This window comes from Labeo rohita, chromosome 13 (genome assembly GCF_022985175.1).
Source record: "Labeo rohita strain BAU-BD-2019 chromosome 13, IGBB_LRoh.1.0, whole genome shotgun sequence".
NCBI lineage: Eukaryota > Metazoa > Chordata > Actinopteri > Cypriniformes > Cyprinidae > Labeo > Labeo rohita.
The window spans coordinates 25,578,320-25,603,866 of NC_066881.1; the positions used below are offsets into that span (position 1 = coordinate 25,578,320).

Consider the following 25,547-nt stretch of genomic DNA (forward strand, 5'->3'; position numbering starts at 1 on the left):
ATTGTCATTAAAAAAATAATGGCATTCACATAAAAAAAGTCCTACAAATATGCTTCATTTAATGTAAATAATTATGACCCATTTCTCCTTTTGATTTCCTGCTTGCTTTACTACTCTGAAGATTCCTCTAGCATCCCAAATACAGTTATTTTCATTCATTTCAATTATATCTTAAATATAATTCAACCTTTAATAGTTAAATATAATTCAACCTTAAAAGTAATGCATTACAATATTGCGTTACTCCATTAAAAAGTAACTAACTGCATTAGTTACTTTTTATAGGAAGTAATCCATTAAGTTACTTTTGCATTAATTTTTGTCATCTGAGCTGAGCTTGCTCATTCATTTTTAATAATAAATAAGCAAAAAAATATATATTTTTTTTTTTTTTTTTTGGTAACTGTAAAGGCAGTTTTACACCAAAAGTGAAATAAATACGTCTCAGGCTGAAGTAATGGTGCATTCACAAGGTGCATCGAACTTTCAACTTTTTAAGTGCCAACGCGCGTGTCGGCCAATCAGACCACCTTATGCAAATACCTTAGCGCAGACGCTAGCCAATCACATTCATGCAAAACCAGAAAAGTAAAGTGATTGGTTATTACTACGACGGTCGCGCCAGCAACAAGTTCCAGACACACCCTCCATCAAGCATTAACGCTGACACCCCGTGTGAGTGCACCGTAAGTGCCTCTATTTCTCTCAACTAGAAGTAACTGAAAAATTAAAAAATTAACTCAGGTATTTTGTTGTAAATTTAGAAGCAATGCATTACTAGTTACTTGAAAAAGTAATCTGATTACGTATCTCATCTCACATCACACCAACACTGATTAAGACTGTACAGAGCAGGTTGTGGGCGTTAGTGTTTAGCATGTTTTTTGAGTCTAAAGTGCAGGAGAATAGCTTTAGATTTAACTAAACTATCTAAACTTTTGTTATACTTTAAAAACTGCTGAACATGTGTCCAAAAGGTCCTTTTATTAAAGGCTAATAAATATAAAGACTAAAAAGTGTCTGTATTCACTTCCAAATAAGCCAAAAGTGTAATATTTTTAAACACAGATGTGCATGGGAAGTCCCATTTGAATATCTAAGTAAACAGGCATGTTTCCTCTCCCTCTTCTTAGGCTAATCTCATTATACACTCCTCACACATCCCAATATGTGTGTGTAAGTGCATCCTGGCTCTGCCAGACAATCACACACACACACACACACACACACACAAACCGGTAACAGTATGTGACCAAGGCAAAGGCTTTGGTAGATGGCTAATCTGTCTGGAATGCTGCTCTGGATTATATATAGAGAGAAAGAGAGCAGCTAACATGAAACACATACACATACAGACACACACACACACTGTAGATCTAATATATGCCAGATACAAACTGCATGTCTAACCTATTTAACTGTATGGAGCGGGGATGGGCTCCATATGACATGAGATACAAGCACATATCACATGCAGGCCGAGTGTCTGATAGTCATTGATCCCACATGCTCAAACGCTGAACTCATGACCCTGGAAGCCTGCAGGATATAGGTCACTGCTGAAGGGGGGGGGGGTTACCTACCCTCTGCTCCAATAGAAACCAGTTTGACTCCTTTGCTGGCAATGAAGTCCAGAGCCTTATTCACATTGGAGATCTTGTGGACTCTCATTTTTCCTCTCTCTGGTTTGGCCAAGCGTTCTCCTATACAGAAAGACAGTTTACATAGCACATAACACTACATCACACACAGCGCTCTGCCCTCAGGTGACTTAAACATGTACACTCCCGCTCAAAAGTTTGGGATCAGTAAGACTTGTAATGTTTTTTAAAGAAGTCTCTTATGCTCATCAAGACTGCATTTATTTGATCAAAAATAGAGAAAAAACAATAATACTGTAAAATGTTATTACAATATAAAATAATAATGGTTTCCTGTGATTCCTGTGACACAAAGCTGAATTTTCATCAGCTGTTACGCCAGTCCTAAGATCCTTTAGAAATCATTCTAATATGCTGATTTATTATTAGAATTATCAATGTTGGAAACAGCTGTGCTGCCAAATATTTTTTGGAACCTCTGATTCTTTTTTTCAGGATTTTTTGATGAATAACAAGTTAACAAGAACAGCATTTATTCAAAGTATAAATCTTTTCTAACAATGTATGCTATCTATGCTATCACTTTTTATTAATTTAACACATACTTGGTCAATAAAAGTAATAATTTCTTTCAAAAAAAGAAAGAATAAAAATTTACTGACCCCAAACTTTTAAACAGTAGTGTATATTGTTAGAAAAGATTTATATTTTAAATAAATGCTGTTCTTTTAAACTTTTTATTCATTAAAGAATCCTGGAAAAAAGTATCACAGGTTCTAAAAAAAATATTAAGCAACACAACTGTTTCCAGTAAATCAGTATATTACAATGATTTCTGAAGGATCATGTGACACTGAATACTGGAGTAATGATGCTGAAAATTCAGCTTTGATCACAGAAATAAATTTGATTTTTAATGTCTATTAAAATTGAAGAACATTATTTTACATCGTAATAATATTTCACAATATAACATTTTTTTCTGTATTTAAAAATCTTACTGATACCAAACTTTTAAGTGGTAGTTTACATAAATACTTAAATATAAATATAAGTTCTATTTTGTGAAAAAAAAAGTTATTTAATTTTATTTTACTATTTTCATTTTTTCCAAATTTGTATGAATAAAGAAAAGTAAGCAGAGTATCCTATACCAGTTTAGATCCACAAGCTTTTGATTCAATTAAATTTGACTTGTATACTATATTTCAGTTATAATGTCTATTTTGCTTACATATGAAAGAAATTCTCTATTGCCTAATGCTATAAACTATACAGCTTGTTTAACTAACTTGGTGTAACTAATTTTACATCATAAAAGAAGATATAAGCTTCCAAATGCAGAGGGGTGGACTAGATTCAAGGTGGGACACTGGGTAAGAGGTCACTGACCTGAAATGACCTCTAGGAGCAGCATGAGTTTGAGTCCGTCTCTAAAATCCTCCTCAATGTTTTCGATCTGCGTCCCTGCCTTTCGTAGATGAGAATTGCACCATGCAGTAAACGTCTGAAAAAGAGTGATTCATACGTTTAGAAGAGAAATAAAACCACAACACAGTGAACAAATGCCTGGAATGTGCAAATAAGACCTGGCAGAAAACTTCATAAAAGATCAAATAGTTTCACAAAATCCACACCGAAATATGCAGCTCACATTGTTAAAGGGTAAGTTCACCAAAAATGACAATTCTGTCATTAATTACTCACCCTCATGTCATTCCAAACCCACAAGACCTTCGTTCTTCTTAGGAACACAACTTAAGATATTTTTGATCACATTCAAGAGCTTTCTGACCCTGCATAGACAGCAACGCAACTACCACATTCAAGAAAAGTAGTAAGGACATTGTTAAAGGAGTCCACTTCCAAAACAAAGATTCACATATAATGTACTCAGCCCCTTGTCATCCAAGATGTTTATGTCTTTCTTTCTTCAGTCGTAAAGAAATTATGTTTTTTGAGGAAAATATTTCTGCATTTTTTTCCATATAATGGACTGCTATGGTGCCCCGATTTTGAACTTCCAAAATGCAGTTTAAATGTGGCTTTAAACGATCCCAAATGCGGTTATAAACGATCCCAGCCGAGGAAGAAGGGTCTTACCTAGCAAAACGATCAGTTATTTTCATTAAAAAAATACACAATGTAAATACTTTTTAATCTCAAACGCTCGTCTTGCCTTTCTCTCCGTGAACTCTGTGTATTCTGACTCAAGACAGTTAGGGTATGTCGAAAAATGACCGTATTTTCTCCCTCAACTTCAAAAATTATTTCAAAATCATCCGACATTGCTACAGAAGTACCGACCCAGTCTTTGCAAAGTGAACACGCAAAAAAGATCAAACACCCTTAACAAAAAAGGTAAAACAGCGATATAGGACGATTTCGAAGTTGAGGGAGAACATGAGATGGGAGTTTTTTGACATACCCTAACTGACATGAACCAGAAAAAAACAGTCCAGGCAGAAAAAGACAAGACGAGCGTTTGACGATCGAGCGTTTGATGATCGTTCGAAGCCGCATTTAAACTGCATTTTGGAAGTTCAAACTCGGAGCACCATATCAGTCCATTACATGGAGAAACATGTGGATGACAAGGAGGTGAGTAAATTATTTGTAAATTGTTGTTGTGGAAGTGGAGCTCTCCTTTAAAATAGTCCATGTGACATCGTGGTTCAACCTTAAATTCTCCCTCATGACTCCACGTCGAAGACACGGAAGAGAAGAAATTGTTGAATAAAGTCATTATTTTTGTTTTCTTTGTGCACAAAAAGTATTCTCGTAGCTTCATAACATCACGGTTGATGTCACTGATGCCACATGGACTATTTTAATGATGTCCTTACTACCCTTCTGGACCTTGAACGTGGTAGTTGCATTGCTGCCTATGCAGGGTCAGAAAGCTCTCAGATTTCATCAAAAATATCTTAATTTGTGTTCCGAAGTTAATGAAGATTTTATGGGTTTGGAACGACATGAGGGTGACATGAGGGTGAGAGTAATTAATGACAGAATTTTCATTTTTGGGTGAACTATTCCTTATTTCTAATGATGGGATCATTCAGAAGGATTTGCGGAGCTGCAGGTGCTACACGAAGCCTGAATCAGCACACAAACGTTACAATACTTTTAAAATATCAAAGAAAATTTAATTTTTTCATGATATGGCCAATTTAACCAGTTTTATTTATTTCATACACCAGCGCTATACAAGCGCTTGAATACTTTGGTAATTCTGTATTCATTCACAACCATGCCTGATTGTGACAGTGAGAGCGAGAGAGAGTAGGGGAGGGTAAGCGCTCTACAGGGGTTGTCATGGCAGCGCTGAGTATCTGTGGCTTCAGGATTCTTCGGTATGTTAGTGAGCTGATGAGAAACAGCTGTGGAGCAGAACAGAAGCTAAACACACTCACACTCTAATAGGATTGATATGCCACTTAGCGGAATCACAGACACTTCAGTTTATGTACGTAAAAGCAGCAGTTTTTTCCAACTTTGAGAGGCGAGGAGAAATTTCTAGATGTGGGCATGAGGAGACACAGGACTGCTACATGATGGGATACAGCCGGTCCCCACGGGTGGGCTGGGGTGTGCAGTTTAATGATAGATTATGGGTAATAGAGCGCAGGTCAGGTGAGAAACATTGTGGAATTTGGCAGCCACTAAAAGGAAATGCCATAACATGGGAATAACTGGAGGTAAATGTGAGTCAAGCAGAAGGATTATAATGAATTCATTCAAGAGGAAGTGCAGACGCTGGTCGGCAAGCACACACACGAAAGCCACGACTGCTGTTGCAATATTCCAACTACAGTAATGCAAATCAAAATGTGAAAGAACAAAAGCTACAAACGTAACTAATACTACACACTTGAACATGAAGACAAACTCTAACACAGCTAGAGAGATATAATAAACGCTAAAAATAGTACAAGCTACCAAAAGTTTCTGCAAAAACTGTGACAAAAGTAGATTTCCCTTGTTGAAAAAACAGCATATGCTGGTTAGATACACTACCAGTTAAAAGTTTTTGAACAGTAAGATTTTTAATGTTTTTTTAAAGAATGATGATAAAGCTATTTATAATGTTACAAAAGATTTCTATTTTACATAAATGCTGTTCTTCTGAACTTTCTATTCATCAAAGAAACTTGAAAAAATTTACTCAGCTGTTTTCAACATAATAATAATACTAATAAATGTTTTTGAGCAGCAAATCAGAATATTAGAATGATTTCAGAAGGATCATGTGACATTGAAGAATCACAGGAATAAATTACATTTTAAAATATATTCAAACAGAAAACAGTTATTTTAAATAGTAATTTAAAATAATTTACAAAATTGCTGTACTTTGGATCAAACAAGTTTTTTTCTTTGAAAAACAATAAAAATCTTGTTCAATAATAATACTGTTCAAAAACTTTTGACTGGTAGTGTATGGCAGCTAGTTAGAGCTGGTTTAAGCTGATCCTTAGTTGGTGATGAGCTGGTTATCAGCTTGTCCTGAGCAGGAGCCATAACCAGCTCAGGACTAACTAGGGACCAGCTTAAACCATCTCAAACCAGCTACCATACTTCAAAACATATCTAACCAGCATATGCTGTTTTTTTACAACAGGGTCTTTTAGTAAAAATAACAGAATGTGCTCACTGTAGCATGTCATGCTTTTAGTTGAGAGATGTGCAAAACAACATGTTTTTAACTAGCTGCTGGGCTGTCTAATCGACTATTCAGCTAATAGTTTTTAAAGAAGTCCTGTGTAATTAAACTGACTGGTTTTCTTAGGGGGGCGTTTACATAAGACACGTTCTTCTGTTCAACAGACCGCTGAATTTAATAAAAGGATGAATTTAAAGTTGTTACTTTTCCAAGAGGGTTTTACCATGCAAACCAAATAAAGCACAGGATGCTTTAGCGTGCTAATTATTAAATGCTACCATTTTAAAACTAATACATATATATATAGAGAGAGAGAGAGAGCAGCATTTATTTGATCAAAAATACAGAAACCAGTAATATTATGAATTATTAATACTATTTAAAAATAACTGCTTTATCATTTAATACATTTTAAACTGTAATTTATTCCTGTGATGGCAAAGCAGCCATTATTTCAATCTTCAGCATCAAATGACCCTTCAGAAATAATTCTAAAATGCTAATTTGGTGCTCAATAAACATTTCTTACTATCCATATTGAAAACCGTTTTTTTGTTGCTTAATATTTTTGTCATGATTTTTGTCAAATCTGTCATGAGAAAGTTAAAAATAGAACAGGATATACTGCCACTTTCAATCAATTCAATGTGTCCTTGCTGAATAAAAATATTAGCAATTTGCAATATACACTAAGCATGCAATCAACAAATTACACTAAGCCTAAGGCACAAAAATGCACAAAACAAAAAGACACATTCACACACGCACATATAAGCTATGCACAAGCATGCAAATGTATACTCACATATACAAATGCATGTAAATATAGTCACACAGGCAGCAGATCTCTGCTCACTCAGCAGGAATGCTGCTAGATTTCCTCACACCTACACCACAAATATTTCTTCATTATAGCTCTTTTTTAACCCTCTGTTTCACTCCTTCTCTTTCCTTCTTTTCATGCTTTCTCTCTCTTTTCCTCGCTCTGGTGTGAAATACAGCACGGCTCAGCTCATCGTCGTAGGGTTACCATAGCAACTACGAATGCCAAAAAACCTACAAACAATCAGGCGGTCCGAGACACACACATACACACAAACAAACTCCCCCCATAAGCCAAAGCAAATGACCCGTTTATTTACAGCTATTGTGAAAACTGTTTTCATAGAACATCTCTCAAATACATGCAGCAGCCCCCAAAAAAAGTATGTGGGCACTCAGAAATCTTAAAATATCAGTGAAAAAAGGCAAGTGCACCACAGTCCGAAGAGAGACATTTTGTAGAATTGCATGCCTTTAAAAAAATAGAATCTATCAATCAGAAGATAAAAGGCATGTAGTAGATTGTGTTTTCAGAAACGTTTTGATCATACTGATCATTTAGAGGCCTTTGAAATTTGAATATCAAAAATGATAGAGGTAATAGTAAACCCTAAATGGAAAAATTACATTTAGATTACCTCTGCTGCCATTTAACACTCTCTTAAAGGGACAGTCACCCAAAAATGAAAATTACCTCATGATTTACTCACCCTCAAGCCATCTGAGGTGAATATGACTTTCTTCTTTCAAACGAATACAATCAGAGTTATGGTAACAAATGTCCTGCTTCTTCCAAGCTTTATAATGGCAGTGAATGGCTGTTGAGATTTTAAAGTTCAATAAAGTGCATCGATCCATCATAAAAAAAAAAGTGCTCCACATGCCTCCGGGGGTGGCTTTATAAAGATCTTCTAAGTGAATGTATGCATCTATATAAGAAAAATATCCATATTTAAAACTTTATAAACCACAATCTCTAGCTTTCGCTAACTGTCTTACACGCATTCATAAGAGATTGGTGTTAGCAGTGATAGAAATTATTCTTTTCCAATAATTTTAAATTGATTTTTACCTTTTATGGGCATTTTTACCTTTATAAAGCCATTTTTTCTAAAGTGTGCATTATCTTTTGAGTTAAATTCTTACATTTAATCAGTCAATAATATTTGCTGGCGAAATTAAGCAAAAATAGGAAATATGCTGTCTAAATATCACATTTGTAGTCATGCTGATTTTTAAAGAAAAAAAACACTCTTTGTGTGATATTGATTAACTATATGAAATCATACATACATTTTCTGCCCCCATATCTTTAATTATGTGATTATTCTAAATGCATTTAATAGACTGAATCACGCAGTGAAAGAACACACTCTAAATGCGTATTTACTAGACTTCATCACGTAATGCAACGTTATGCGTGCACTCTGTAGGTGTTTTGTTTGCTTTTTGCAATATATTCGATAATGTCAAATTGCACATTGTTTAAACAACAATTACAATATTATCGCACACCCCTAGAGGTTTTCCTTTGATGTAAACAAGACTTAGTTCTCTCAAAACTAGCATATTCTCACTGGAGCTTAAACTACGCCTACATCCTACATCATCCACTGGAATGCCATGAACACACTTACGACAGTTAGCGGAAGCTAGAGATTACAGTTTATAAAGTTGTAAATATGGATCTTTTTCTTACACAAACACATCCAGTCTCTTCAGAAAGCCTTAATTAACCCTCCGGAGCACTTTTTATCATGGATGGATGCACTTTATTTTGCTTCAAAATCTCAACACCCATTCACTGCCATTATAAAGCTCAGAAGAGCCAGGACATTTTTTTATTAATATAACTCTGTTTGTATTTGTCTGAAAGAAGTCGTATACATCTAAAATGGTTTGAGGGTGAATAAATCATGAGGTAATTTTCATCTTTGGGTGAACTATCCCTTTAAAAAGTTAATTTTCAAAAACACTAATAATGCATTATTAGTGTTCAATGTAATCCTAAATAGATTTGAATATCCATTCTGATACTGTACATTATAATTTTTATACATTATATTTTATATAATACATTATAATATTTTGTAATGCCTACATTCACAAAGAGTATTTAAAACAATGAATTTTTGTTTTATTTTAAAGATTTTAGTTTTAATCAGACAACATAGTATAGAACTAATATTATTTAATACCATTATTTAAATATTTAACAATTATTTCCATGTTATGGAAGATAATAAATTATAGGCTTTTCATATCAGACAGAATTTTAATATCAGCACATCCCTAATCTAATGCAATGACATTCATACATTGTTTTAAATGTGTCTCAAATGACTAAACACATTTTGAGGCCACTCTACATGCATTCTCAGTGTGAGAGCCAGAAAAAAAAACATCAGAAATTAAGCTTCTCAACGCACAAATGTATGTGCAGCTCCGCCTACTCAGGTGTGCACGTGTGACAGGTGTAACAGCTGTTACCTATTTAAACAAAAATGCTGACCGCATACATACACAGACAATGACATCATTCCCTTTCAGTGGATGAAATGCCTGTCTGTCTTTTCATCTGTTTATCTTTTACATTAGTGCTGTTTGCTAAGGCAAACATCATTGCTTTGAACTAAACCCTATCCCTGAGTGTAAGCCTAAACTTAGACATATAAATCTAGTCTTTTTCCATCTGTTTCGCTCTCACCCTATCTGTCTGTTAGTGGGCTGTTTGTTGGTGTCTGCTGGCTGTCTCCTTCAGACAGGAAGTGCTGATCAGCCCCTGAGACGCGCGGCCCACTGTCTCGGTTCCACACGCATTCCACATTATCCATCCCCCTCACACACACTACACCCTCCTAAGGTGAGGCTGTCTCTTATTTTCACGTTTCCAGACACAGAGTTTAATGGCTCATTAATAATCTTATCAACAACGCCAGTGGCTTCACTTAGAGCTAAATGCTGACTGGCTCGGATCGCTGCTTTCACGTTAATTAAAGCTAAAACACACACAGTGTATGTGCACACATTTCCTCACTGCAGCATGTTACAGCTCCCGGCGATGTTGCATTATCTATACGAGGTACAATAAGGCTTAGTTCTGTGTAATCCTGTCAGACAGATACAAGGAACAAAGTCCTCATTTGGAGCACATCATCAGTTTAGGAGCGGCATGTGATGATTTGCATGACTTTCACTAAGATAAAAAAGGGTCTGACTTGACATATTTGACTTTGCAAACTGCAGAGGCCAAGGAGGATCAAACACAGTCAATAAAAGAAACTTTTTAAGAACGCACACACATACACAGCATCAAAAAACTGCATCCCGCAGCATCTCGGTCTGGCTCGAGCACACACGCAGTCTCTGTAAATGAGGTGGCAGCATTTTCTACACTATTGTAGAGCTATTCAAGCTGTTCCTTCACTGGCTGAAAGAGCACAGTGAGGGATAAAGCACCTCATCTCATCCTGACATTAAAGTCCAGGGCAGGAAATGGCATGAGATGTGTCATGCATGTCATTCTGGTGGCGACAGCTGTCGTTCACAGACATGCTGGTGTATGATGTCATGAAATAATGACGCATTATCTCATGAATAGTAAATACGTATGCATGAATAAAACATAGTCTTGCTGTTTCAAATGAAATCATGAGACAAACTTAATTTGAGCATTGCATTAATCTTCCACTGCCTGTACTAGGATTTGGTTCAATCTGCCCTAATACATTTTTTAATAAAACACAATTGCATTTGTACATCAGTTGATGAATATTAGGAGTGGTGAGACATAGCAAGCTGTAGAAAAGCAATAAACTGGAGTCGGAGAGCTGCAGGGCTATAACCACCATAGACATGAAATAAGAAGTCCACAGCAATAATAGCAATAACAGATATGGCCAAAAGTTAATATTATTCAAGTCAATATAATATAGGCATACAACTAAGATTGAATGTGTGCATACTGTGAATGATTTTAAAGGGATAGACAGTTCACCCAAAATGAAAAATGTCATCATATACATTTACTAAACACAAAAGAAAATATTTTGAACAATGTAGGTAACCAAACAGTTGCTGGTCTCCATTGACTTCCATAGTAAGGAAAACAAATGGGAACTAGACACTGTTTAGTTACCTAGTTCAAAATATCTTTTTTGTGTTCACCAGAAGAAAGAAATGCATACAGGTTTGGAACAACTTGAGTGTGAGTAAATGATTTACATTTTGGATGAATTATCCCTTTAACGTGTAAACGTGTCACTTTCAGTCAGGTGTTTTAACTTTGTGGTGTATATTAAAGGTACAATATTAAATTAAAATACCTAAAAAACACAAGAACAGTGCTATATATTTTGCTGACTTGTACTTGCGTGTACTTACATCATCCCAAATGTTTCCAAGAATGTTTAAATTCAGAGAAATAAGCAGTTAACTAGTGTAACGGACCGTGTCATTGCGTCGCCTGACAATGACGTCATACACCCTTGATTTTACGGTTTTATTTAATATGTTATGCTTTTTATTAGATGGGTGACGAACACACAAAGTAGCATTATAACCAAACTTTCAACACACTCAAAATGTATCTAGTATGAGAAAATAGCGGAAGTGGTTGGCTGTGGCATAATAAAAGCTCCGCTGCTTTCATGCCATGTATCATGCTCATCCTTCATTAGCAATCGCTCCAGCATCCTCGTTTCACTTCCACGTCTTTCAAACCACCCTGCTTCATACTACAGTGACCTTAATAAGTCTTTAAAACATTAGCTCATCCATAACATTATTTCTACCCAAGTCCCGACGGATTGCATCAGCTCTGGGGATGAAGACTACAACTCTCATGATTCCACACACACTCACGCCATCATCAAACTACGCCTTTTGTTCTATGTTTGTTTTGAATATGCGCCCTCTATCGGTGGTAACTTACATATTGTGCCTTAAAGTGTATTACAATACAGGCATTTACATGCAAATAGATCAAAGACATTACATTAAATTCTCACTATATTAACTTCTTTCTTTCTCTTTTCTTCCTTGAATTCTTGAAAAAACAGCCCAATTGGTTTGGTTCCCTCAATGTTGAAGACATGGTTAAAGGCCTTAGAGAGCTGTGACATGATTGCTGACAGTTTCTACAATTGATAACGATCGTATTGAATGCACACTTGCACAGCATTAAAAATAACAAATACTAATGCTGTATCATTACTCAATGCAATACTGGCTAGACTAGAGTTTTGCTTAAGAACTAAAATTAAAAAAAAAAAAATCAAGCATGCAATGACGCCTAAGGAAATCACATGTTATATGCAGGCCTACACAACATCTGTGCCTGCAGGACTCCACGTAATTGAAGCAGATGCCATTCACAAAGTTTTACACATACCCTGCTGTTGCGTGTTCGTTAATTAGATAATTTGGTTAACTGAATTATGCTTTTAGCTACCATTAAGAGTATATTACTCGCACCGTTTCACGGAATGCTGCAAAGAAACATGAGGAAATAAAGTTGTTGATATAGAGATGGAATCTGTACGTCTGTATCTCAACAAGGAATGACAGATTCTCCTTAGATCTGAGATCTCCAACAGATTTCAGAGAACTCACCTCAGACCAGCTTAAAAACAGCTACTGTATCCCATTGGGATCCTCAACTTACCCTCTAACAGAGGTAGAGAAAAAGAGAACAAGTGAGAAAGACAGAGGATTGATTGCGACAAGTAGACCTAGTTTAATTCTTTAGACTGAAAAAGTCAGAAAAGGTTTTTCGCCTCCCACATTAACCCTTTACTACCCCGAAGACACATTCCAAGAAAATATACAATGCAGATAGTCCGACAGATACAGATCTCAGAACCCAATGATATGTGACTGATTTGAAATTCACTAGAGCTGAACCGTTTCCTGTTTTTGTGGATCTACATTTTCTTATCAGAGCATCAAGATCTGCACACAGAACCATTTAAACCCTGCCCAAGGCAGACTGAACTACTGCAGTATGGAAACACTTAAAGTAACTCAATAGTACTGTCCGCACACTGCATGGCACTGCAGGACCAAATTCAGTTTAAAAATCATATTTTTATATTGTCTAAATGAAATTCATTACTATGACGCTACGATACAGCTGGTAGCCTGTTCTGGTCCCTGGATACTTAGCCAGCAATTTAGAAATTCAAAGTACTTCAAAGTATAAATGTTCAACTACCATTTGAACATATGAAAATGATAATAAAAAATAGGTTCAAATCAACCCTCATTAAAATATACAATGTGTGGTTTGGTTCACTTGAGACTATTTTTAACCTATTTTTATCAACCTTTTCATACGTTCAAAATGGCAGTGTCAAATATCTGCGATAAAACTTTTGTTGAACATTGTCGCAAATTTGAATGCATTATCATATTTTCACATCCAAATGAGCTTTGCTGAAAAGTCTACTTCAAGTTGCAGTGTTTAATTTATTCCTGTGCCACTAGGAGCACCAGTAAAACACATGCAATGTGTTTGTTTGCATGAAACAACACTGACTAAACCATTGCCGTAACTTTTGGTACTGTCTGCTTTTTTTGCAATTCTGTATGTTTGGTGCCACTAGTTATGAAGACTTTTTTTTTTTTACAAATGAGTGAGAACAGAAGCTAAAACACATATACTATAGTTCAAAAGTTCAAATCTTTTTTAAAAGTGAATGTCTTTTTAAAATAAATCTCTTGTGCTTATCAAGGCTGCATTTTATTTGATTATTTTAAAAAAACATTCATATTGTGACATTTTTAGACATTATTTTTAAAAAGAGTGCAGCACTCAAAATATTTTTAAACAATGTCTTTACTAACAATTTAATGAGTCCTTGCTGAATAAAATTATAAATTTAAAAAATGATAGTGTAAACGAAAACAGAACATTCACTGAAACCTAACAGAACTCTTCTCATATTGTACTACAAAATGAACTGTGGTAACTAAAGACCCCATAAGTCTTTTCTGATTGGCTGAGAAAGCATCAGGAAGAGACACGTGTACAAAACAATGAAAACCTGACCTCACAGATGGGGACAGGCGAAAAGGAGAGAGAGTTCATAAGGTCTCGCTGCTTTTTTAAGCTGAATCACCTCACACCTGTCCGGCCCGAGGGGCTTTTTTTCTCAAATTGCAGACAAACTCTCACAGACCTACACAGATGTTATAAGACAGGAAAATGTGTGTTTCTAATTCTAATGGTCCAGTCTGAACTTGCTGAAATACTTTCATGGATAAACATAAACTGCAGCCAGTCAGATGGCTTCTCACACACATTCACTTTCTCAACTCAAATTACCTCCAGATTTGACTTTGGGTCCATATGTCTTTTATGAGATGGGGGTCAGAGCTGGACTCTATACCTGCAGTGCATGTGTGTGTGTTTGCAGAACAGACTTCACTTCTCTACTGACCTTTCAGCCCTGTCAGAATGCAGAACAATAACCAATTTGTCTGACACACACATACACGCATAATTAAAGTCACAGAGGGTGTTTAATGGCCAGTATGGAGCGAACATGTGCGTGTGTTTGTCGTTAATGAACAGTGTTGGAAATGATGCTCTATCACAGTGCAGTGCCTTTATCCCGAGACGGGGAAAAAAACACCTCAGGGTCTTTTCGAGTTGTCTCTCTCATTTCCATCTGACCCAACACACACACATACATACATACAGCATGACATACATAACTGTTAATGTGTCATGAAGTTCAAAATATGATGGGCTACTAATTCACAACTTCTTTAGGGATTTAGCTTTCTCTCTTAACACTCAGTTAAGAAAGACTGAACATGTCTGTTCTGGTGGTAAACTCTTGACACATGGTTTTGTCATGGGTTTATGCTCATAGGAGCTCAAGTGCCTGCATACCTGAGCATGAGTCTTTCCCGCCGGTAGCTGATGACATCATTCAGGAGTCTACAAGCTTTCGAGGAAGGAAAAAAAAGGAAACGCGGGAAAGTTTTCCAGCAGCCGTGTACGGGGTCTGTTATTACCATTTTTGGGCAGACTCGCTCCCTGACAAGCCCAGCCCAAACCGCAGCAGATTCCAGCACTCGTTCTCTTTTTTCCTCCCCGTTTTCCAAGGGGGAGGAAAAGAGTGTGGGAGAGACAAATGTTTCACTCATATTTCAAATAGTTTTTAGACTTCTGTGCAAAAAAGCACATCCGAGAGATTTTTATAAACACCCCCCTCCCCCAACTAATGGTCTACCGGAATGCGTTAACGGAGCTGGCACGGCCTAGAGTTGGCAACCGACAACCGGTTCTTAATCAGGACCGTTAAACATACCGGAACCGAGCGATTTTCATGACGTTTAACTCTGTTAACGGTACATTCCGCTGTTGATGAGCACTAAACGCCGTGCTTAAATACTCTGACTGTTTTTCCAGCAACTACCTTTCACCTCAACACCGCTACTGAATCAATCAGTCCAATTCCCGGATGAACGACTCTTATGAATCGATTCCTTAAGTGAATCTAAACCACGGTTCTAAAACAGACAACTCCTATGAACAAATCGAACACATTCTGAATCACTATGAGAGGTGCCTAAATTATTCCGAATCACTTTCTGAAGCGTAAATTGTTAATTTCGTAACGACGCATGCGAAATGAGTCATATAAATTAGTCCATTAGTTACTGACTAGTTATTCAGATGAAAGCGTGTATTTAAAATACACATACATTCTGTAATATTTTTAAAAAAAAAAGCGCAAACGTAACACAGTTACAATTGTTTGCTACTTGTATCTGTTCTGTTGTAATTAGAAATTACCTCATCATTTGGCAGGAGAGTAACGTTACAGTACTAATTGCATTTCTTTTTTCAGAAGACACTTCCTCTAACTACTAAAGAATCGTTAGGGAAATGGAATCAATAAGAGGAATCGGAACCAGAATTGTTCTCATGTCTCAGACAAGGTCTAGATAAAGTGAGCGTCGGATCATATGAGCCGCATCCACAGAGCAAAGGCTGCTGTCGCTGACATCTGTTGCGCGCCGTGAGGAGAATAGGTGGGCGCACGGTGTCCGGTGATCAGGGTCCCGGATCGTTTGGCTGGGGGCGGGCCGTCATAACGCTCAAATGAATGGACAGACAGAAGGGGTGAATAGGAACATGCGCAATCCCGCAACAGATGTCCCTTAAGTTTCTTATAATAAAGGCTGATGCTTTAGAAATATGTACAGTTTATAAGCTTTTGATTTTCTGTACTCGCATACTTTAAGGGAAACAAATATTACACACACAATATAAACAAATTCATGCGTCGCAGTGCAAAGCCTGTTTGACTGAATGACTCGGGCCATATCCACATTCATGCTTTCTTTCCTGCTGGTTCGCAAGTTCCCTTTGCACCTTAAACGGGTGGAGTGAAGAGATTATAGAGCGTAACGTTAACGTTACCTTTCGCTGTTGTTTCTCCCAGGCGGGGTCAAGCAGCAGATCCCGGTCCCAGTCATCTTCCTGTTGCATATAGTCGTTCTCTCCTCCATCATATTGATGATGATGTTGTTGTTGATGGTGGTGGTGATCCATTCTGAACTGCCGTTCCCGTCTCTCTCCGGTCCTCCGGTCTCTCTCTCTCTCTCTCTCCCACAGAGCGCTGCAGTAAACACTCCCGTGCGCACTTAAAACGATGGGCACGAAACTAACGTCGCTGCCTCGTTTCCCCTGCCCCGTTCACTCTCCCCAAACTCCGTGACTCCTTGCCTTTCTCGTCCTGTCCGTTTTTTCACGGCCGCTATCCAGAGTGGCGACTAGGCAGAACCGCCAGCACGAGCATCGGCAGCAAAAACTTCACAGTAACGGAAAAAAATAAAAAGGAGGACGACGCATGACGTCTGATTGGCTGATGCGCAAAGCCTCAAAGCCCGCCCACTGGACAAGACTCGGTGGTGATTGGCTAACATCGCTGTTTGTTAATCGATTGGTGTAGGTTGTCTGCATGGACGTAGGTATTAGAAAAGCTTTCAGGGATATTTGTGTCACTTGAATTAATTGCGGGATGAATTTATGTTTGTTTTAATTTATTTAATGGTTTATAAATAGTTGTTTTTTATTCTTGCTATTATAAGATAATCCTTAAATATTTCTCACTGCCCTCCAGGTGACCACACCCTAAGTTGTTTTATCTCACCGTGTCTCAGGTAACAGCGCTCATGTTGCTTTTTTAGGGTGGAGGAAAGTAGTGGGGGATACCACATCCAAAAAAAATCTCATCAGTATTGTTTAATTAATTTAAAGCTGGTTTTTGTTATAGAACACGGTAGCTGGTTTTAGACAGGTCTGGTAGACCAGCAAAAGACTATCTACCAGTTTGTGGTGGTCAAGCTGTTTTTTGTAACATGGTAGCTTGATCACCAGATAAAGTCCAGCATGAACCAGCTATAAATCATATTCCAAAACACAGCTACTATCTCAAGATGGATTTTGCCAACATGGTAATGAGCCTATGACTTTCAAACCCTTATAAGTTATAGGGAATAGATAAAAGACTGAAAGTGCTTCAGATAAAGCCCATATGTGGTCAGACCTTTTCCATAACGAAGTCTGCCTGGACTGGCATGGGACATCCCTCAAGTTCATCACATCTAACCGGGGGATAAAAAAGGCTGTGAAGTTTAAGACTATGAGATTTCCTCTCTCGAATCCTTGTGGTTATTTCTGGAACAGGGTTGAAATGATTAGTTCTGTTTATTCAGGGCATGTTTGAACAGCCATTGCGTGCTCTGACGCAAACAGATGTTCGCCTTGCGAGTATGTGATGCTCTGGGTCAGCAGTTCATTCCTGTGATGTGTAGCCCTGATCATTTTACTGTATTGGCTTTTTTCCCTTCATAAATTTAAGATGCACTTTTACTGAGGTCATTACTCACTCAACATATTAAAACATGATTATGGACACTTCACATGCTCATTCTGCAACAGAAATTAAAGTCACTCAGTTTACATCTTGAACTGTCTCTTTTCCTGCTATTTTTGCAATAAATTGTACATTTATCCACCCTTTTCTTCCCGTAAGAGCAAGCGCAGCCATTTGTAAATTTTATTGGTCTGGCTTCCGGTCTCATCCGTGTCCAGCTATTTTTACCTGTACAAAACAGCTTGTTTTGCTGCTGGGTATTGTAATTTGGTGTGTCTTACCATATTATTTTAATGTATTATCTGAATTATGAACACAAGGGTTTGTAGCACAAACAGTTTTACCATTTACTGCACATTGTTTTTCTTCTCGTTATTTCCCTATATGTGACCCTGGACCACAAAACCAGTCGTAAAGGTAAATTTTTGGAAATTGTGATGTATACATCACATCATCTCTGAATTAATAAGCTCTCCACTGATGTATGGTTTGTTAAGACAGGACAGTGTTTGACTGAGATACAACTATTTGAAAATCTGGAATCTGAGGGTGCAAAAAATCAAAATATTGAGAAAATCACCTTTAAAGTTGTGCAAATGAAGTTCTTAGCAATGCATATTACTAATCAAAAATTAAGTTTATATATATTTACGGTAGGAAATTTACAAAATATCTTCATGGAACATGATCTTTACTTAATACCCTAATGATTTTTGGCATAAAAGAAAAAGTTTGACCTATACAATGTATTGTTGGCTATTGCTACAAATATACCCATGTTACTTATAACTGGTGGTCCAGGGTCACATATAGCGACTAATGAAACGGAAGTCTCACCCATAGGTTTACTTCCGCATTAAAGAATAAGATGGATATCTCCTAAATTTTATATAAATGTTGCTTATTATTATTCTATTTTATATTGTATTACGTTTGTTATATGTTCAAACATCTGTCTGTCAACTAATGCAAAAATGTATGTTATTAAGTTACCAAGAAGTGTCTGAGTATTTCATTGTCTACATAACGGTAAAGTATGAGTTGTGAACTTATATTCTTTATGTTATAGTGTATTTTAAATATGTATTGTACATTATACAATAACATATGTATGTACTGTACTGCAATAAAGTACTATGATCCTTTCACTTTTGCCAGAGCTGTCAAACTTAACATGTTACATCACATCCCCAGTGCATGGCATCAGTTCAAAGCCCACCTCCTGCCTCCATCCTCCCAGCATTCCAAAGAAGTCTGTTGTTTGGGACTGAATGCCTCTGCCATGTAGGGTAAAGCCCCCTCCTGGTGAACAGAAGTCCCCATCTACAGAGGCTGAACCAGGACAGAGGTTGTCCCTCTCTGGCACACACACCTTCATCATCTGTATAGCGCTTTACCATAGATTCTATTGTTTTTGTATAAAGAGAGTTTGAAGTATTACAAACCAACTTTAACTCAAAGGAAAACTATTTTCATAATAATAAAAATATCTGTCTATCTATCTATCTATCTACCTGTCTGTCTGTCTCTCTGTCTGACTGACTGCTTTTTTGTCTATATTTGAGTATCTGAGGACCTAAAAGAAAGTTTCATCTGATTTAGCAAAATTCTAGAAACATTCTTTAGCAATTTTATCCCTAAAAGTATGACTAGGTCGGAGGCACACACTCGCTCTATGCACTCACTGTAGTCTGGTTCGCTGGAACTGGAGCGCTCTTCCATATATGGACAAACTTCCAAGCGGCGAATGTTTGGGAAAGTGACGTCACGGCTTAGGCGCACAGACAGTGAGATCTTATTCTTCTGCTTCTCAATCAAAGCAGCAAAACTCTCGCCAACTTAAATAAAAGCTTTATTCAACTTATGACAAATGTATGTATGTGTTCTCCTCCAATACATTTCGCTCACACGTTCAGTTTTTTTTTCTTTTCGCTGGTCATATGAATAAACAGAAATTCACTCAGGAAACTACTGGAAAGTTATTCAGCATGTCTGTATTAGATCTTAAACGTTCTCAGACGATTTAAAACAGCGCCAGTTTAGCTGCTTAGTCAGTTTGCGGAGTTCAAATCACCAAACTTGGGAACTTTTGACCTAGGAGTATGTAAACAGGAAACACTTTCTCCTGAAGCAATTTAAGGGAGCGGACCATTGAGGAAAAACAATCTGATTTCTGTTTCTTTTGGAGTTATAACCGAGCAGTGTTTCAGAATAATAGCCCTCAGTATTTAAATATATAAAATGAATCTCACATAGGCCTATATAGAGGGTTTGCACTTACGTCACGGTTTTAAATGCACGACCATATTGGCCATACTCGGATGTAAATAACAACACTGATTGCACTTTAATGTACTACTGAAGAGAGGGTTTGCACCGACGTCACATTCTGGTCAGTTACCCGGATGTGCGGCCATTGCGGCGATACTCAGATGTAAACAGAAGCATTGATTGCACGGTTAGTGTACCACTGAAGACGTTGTTCTGCTGACTAAACCACGGAAAATGTGTGGGAGCTGCTAAATCATATATAAAAGGACTTAGTAAGCAGGAGAGGTCGTTTTATTTTGAAATACTAAAGTTAATACAGGGCTCAACCCTAAGCAGCGATAGTGTTTCCTTAGTTACTGCTGTACACAAAGATGCGCTACACTTCATAATGCGTTATAAAGATGCTAGATGAAAAGCAAACTCCATGTAAACTTTTTTTTAAAACAGACAGTTCCCCTCAGAGACACAATCATATAAACTCCTACCTACCTCCAATTCGTTATTTAGGAGTTTCTTCCAAAATTTCGTGCATCGTGAACAGTGAGATTGATTCGCCTGCTACAGTATTTTTTCCTCTTTATGTCCGTCTTCAGCTGTTAACCCTGGTGAAAAAAACAGCATATGCTGGTAGGTATGTTTTGATGCTGGAATGCTGGTTAGGTAGGTTTTGATGCTGGTTTAAGATGGTCCTTTGCTGGTTCATGCTGGTCCTTGACCAGCAACATGACCAGCAAAAACCAGCAAAGGACCAGCTTAAACCAGCATCAAAACATACCTACCAGCATATGCTGGTTTTTTCACCAGGGAACGGCCTTTTGCAGACTAAATACAATAAAAAAAAACATAATATTTCCACACAAATAACATTTTGGAACATGAATGCAGTGTACGACGTGCACGGGCCACAGGGCAGTCTATATTGTCCAGCCCTGTAATAGGTGGTAAACATCCGTATGATCTGCCTCCGACTGATGACCCGACAGTTCTTCCTTTTATTTCTTATCCTGAAATAGTGAATTACTTTCGTGTTTTCGCAAAGCCCATTCACGAGTTCCGTTCGGTTCAATGGCATTGTTTACACTCAATGCTGCCGCAATGGCCGACTTCCGGATTGATGACGTAACGTGAAAACACTATACATCGTTCTGCTAATTTATGCTCGTTAATGTACTGCTGAATACTTTGTTCTGCTAATTTATGCTGTCTAAAACATGGGGAAAAAAACATGTGGAAGCTGCTAAATCATATAGAGAAGGACTTAGTAAGCAGGAAAGGGTGCAGTGGTTTGACAAACTAAAGTTAATAGGTGATAAAGAAATGTACACGCGGTATTAAAATATTAGCCTAATATCTCACCTACCTGACCGGAAATGACAAGAACTTAAGTTAAACACTAATGTTGTCGATTCTTACCATGGAAATCCTGGTTCAGTTTGGCCAACCACAAATCCCTTTTGTTCCTCAAACATTTTTGTACTCTTCTTCTTGATTTGTTAAAACTTTTGGCAGCCTATAGTACTCCAAAAGTTTTTCCCGGTCTGGCTGATTAGTACAACCCAAAACACGGCAAGAATTTATAATTTTTAGCAGAAATAATCAGTAAAATATGCAAGTTTTGTTCGGTTAAGTTACGACCAGTGCCGCCAATATGGCCGCCTGATGAAAAAACTCTGTAGTTTTCCTGAACGCGGTAGTCAGCCTGACTTTAACATAAAGAATGCTTTGCATTTCCGGTGTCCAGTGTTTCTAGTCAAATTATCGTATATTCCAAGTTGATAATCTAATGTTAAACCTATTAAAATGTTTTAAAAAAGCACATGGATCCATAGCGCCATCACTTTGCAATGTCGCAATGACCGTCATTTGTCAGTGCCTCGCTCCTCAAAGTTTAATGAGTGTGTAGATGACACGAAGCTGCTGACATTATCTACATTAAAAATAGATGGGCGCTATTTGAATGGGCTTCTATGGAGACTGGAACAGAAGAGCATCCAATCAAAAGTTAGACTTCATAATGGCGGCACTCATCGTTTACTCAGGAAAAAGGTCTATATGAGAATGATTTCTGAAAGATCATGTGACAATGAAGACATCCTTGCCATCACAGGAATAAATGACATTTTGCAATATATTAAAATAGAAAGTAGTTATTTTATATTGTGTTAATAATTGTAGTAATTAACCAGCACTTCCAAAGAAAAATAAAGGTTAAAAAACATGCCACACACTTTAAGGTGGTAATTGGTTCAAATGTCAATGGATGCCTCATTTAGCATTAAATGACATTTTAAAAATACAGCTTTATTGCAGTCCTTGGCACTCTAAAGATCTAGTGAATCTGCTTTACACATCATGAAGATTGGCTTTGGGACTAGTCAGATACATGTTTACACTGGACCTTTTGCATTTGTGCCAAACTCAACATTTAGCTATTTATCTTTATCTCAGAAATCATTCAAATGATTCATATGTCATCTAAACATCTACATAACCGCTGACATTATCAACACTATCATCAACAATACTGCATATAGTCAGTGTAGACAGGCAGGAGCCACAGGTCACTAAATCATTTTACTAAACCCAGTCACGCTTTTCACAACTACAGAGAGAAAAGACGGCTGTTAAATGACCAAAACACTGTATAATTCAAAATTGAATGGATAGGCCATTGTCATCAGCATTTCTGGTGGACCACCAGACACACACACATTACAAGATATTTCACAACAGAATGTCTCATTTACATGCATAGCTCCAACATGGATCACACAGACACTCCCTCACTCTCTCACACACAATTAGAAAGTCTTTCTATTTTCTGCATGTAGAAAATACATTCTAATAATCTCCTGACGTGAAACATTAATGAGGCACAATAGCTATACCATGTTATGGAAGGTGATTCTGTTCATACAGATGATCTCTGGAGCAGTTCGGCTATAATCCGGCACAAACTGGCACTAGCACCCCCTGCCCCCCTTGAGTGTGAAACTCAACAGTATCTAGAGCTGTTGTCAGAATGTTCCTGATAAGATGCTGGCTGCTTGGATGAAGGCAAACCCTGTGAAATATTATCTCAGTTTTGAATAGCCTGTTTGATTTAAAAGCGTAAGAATAAGCAACCCCCTCATGATTACAAGGACTTTAAGAAGGCACGAGGGCACACATCATTCATTTCCTCTTGATAAGAGAGTGGCTTGCAGCTGATTCAGACAGAATGAGACGATTAACAATGGTACAGGATCGAGAAACTAAAGAAACGGGCGCTGACAGCTAAGCAGAAACATCATCGTCCTTCTGTTGCCTCAGCCCTCCCACACACAAAAGGATTTTCACTTTAGTATCTCTTCAGAATGACCTATGAATTAAATCAATTATAAAAAATAACAATAATATTTGATAATAATTTTTAAACATTGTAAAGTAATTATTAAAAGCCATATATGCCACATAAGCAGAAAGTTTGTCTTTTATAGTCCTTTTATTGTCAGAAATATTGTCTCCCAGCAATTAATTATTTTTATTTTATTATTTAATTTAATTTAATTTATTTTATTTTATCATTATTTTATTATTTTGTTATTTTATGTTATTGTTATTTTATTTTATCCTTTATTTCTTATTTAATTATTTTATTGTATTATTTTATTTATTTATTTGATTCTTTTTATTTTATTATTTTATTTCATTTTATTTTATTTCATTTTATTCTTTATTTCATTTTATTATTTTATTTTAATTTTTTTATTTTTATTTGTAATTTTATTTTACTCTTTATTCCATTTTATTTTTTTTATTTTATTTCATTTTATTATTTTTTATTATTTTGTTATTTTATTATTTTTATTTTATTTTATTCATTATTTTATTTTATTGTTTTTTATTTTTATTTTATTTTATTTTTTATTTCATTTAATTTTTTATTTTATTTTATTATTTCTGTTATTATTATTTTATTGTATTGTATTTTTATTTCATTATATTCTTTATTTTATTTTATTATTTTTGTTTTTATTTTATTTTACTTTGTTTTTTATTATTTTATTGTTTATTCAATTTTATTACCTTATTATTTTTCTTTTATTAATTATTTTATTTTACTAATTTTATATTATTCTATATTTTATTCGTTTATTTTTTCTTTTATTAATTAGTTATTTTATTTTACTCATTTGATTTTATTCTATATTTTATTCGTTTATTTTATTTCATTATTTTTTATTTTATTTTATTATTTTATTTTACTTTATTTTTTATTATTTTATTCTGTATTCTGACCACATGGTAATATAATTCAAATGAAACCGTTTTAAAATACATTACCTTTCGGAACAAGTATAGCTTTTACCTAAAGAAATAAAAATCAGCATCATATTTAAGTAGCTGTTATTAAAACGAAAATATCCTTAACACAACAAATTACATTTTACAGACAGAGGTGCTAAACCTAGTAATACTAGACTAACGCATCAGTGCAATTAATGGGGTGGGGGGCAACACAATGGAGGGCACTGCCCCCACATTTTCATCCTAGTCATGAGTAATATCTCAAGCAAAACCCTTGTATGCATGAACCATTGACTCCACAGGTGAGTAAAACTGGCCTGTGTTGCGGGGTTTAGAGGAACAGAACACAATTCTAGAGATGATTCACTTTAAAGGAGGGGTCATGTGAGGACAAATCACACTTCTACATAAGACATGAGAGGGTGTGACTTAGTAACTGTTCTCATGAATGACATCAGCCAAATAACTGTCAATCAGCAATTCCAGTACAGCTTTTACCGTTGGGTGGAGTTTTCTTATCGTGTTCAACAACAGAGAGACGATTCCATTTATGGCTGCCCCGAAATGTTCATGAAGGCAAAAGCATGTCGGCCTGTGTGCGCGTGTGGCCAGTGTGGGGAGTGGAAAAGCTGTAGTTCATTTCCTAAAGGGAGACCTGTTCCTCATCCACAGGCTTTCATTAAACAAATGCTACAGTGATTCTGTGAATTCTCTGAATAGCGTCAGTTGAATCTGTTCAGCGTCAGCCGCTAGAACTGTACTGCAATTGTTTTATGTCAAACTCAATAACTGCATTTTGATTCACAGGGCTCCAACAAAGGAGTCTGTAAGATTTTACTTAATTTGACACGAGTAGTTAATTTTTACTGGTCTGCAATATCATCAAACAGACAACACCTGTGCAGAATTGTGGTAGTGAGTAATGACTTACAGGTAAATTTTGTGTCCTTTGAGTATAACCCCCACCTACAATATTGAATTCCACCTTAATGTTGATGT

The 25,547-nt window shown here is 36.4% G+C and overlaps 2 protein-coding genes across 6 annotated transcripts in view; one reads left to right on the forward strand and one right to left on the reverse strand.

Moving 5' to 3' along the window:
- The window catches only part of actn1 (actinin, alpha 1), a 37,765-nt gene extending 20,832 nt beyond the window's left edge, over positions 1–16,933 (reverse strand). For all 5 annotated transcript variants that reach the window (XM_051126932.1, XM_051126933.1, XM_051126930.1 and 2 more), the window contains exons 1-3: positions 16,529–16,933; positions 2,994–3,108; positions 1,584–1,703 (exon numbers count right to left, since the gene is read on the reverse strand). In XM_051126932.1, the coding sequence (XP_050982889.1) occupies positions 1,584–1,703; positions 2,994–3,108; positions 16,529–16,660 (367 nt within the window). In that variant the 5' untranslated portion in view covers positions 16,661–16,933. The remainder of the gene's footprint in view (positions 1–1,583; positions 1,704–2,993; positions 3,109–16,528) is intronic.
- Positions 1–25,547, forward strand: part of gmfb (glia maturation factor, beta) — a 373,066-nt gene that overhangs the window by 226,416 nt on the left and 121,103 nt on the right. The gene's annotated exons all lie outside the window — the stretch shown is intronic.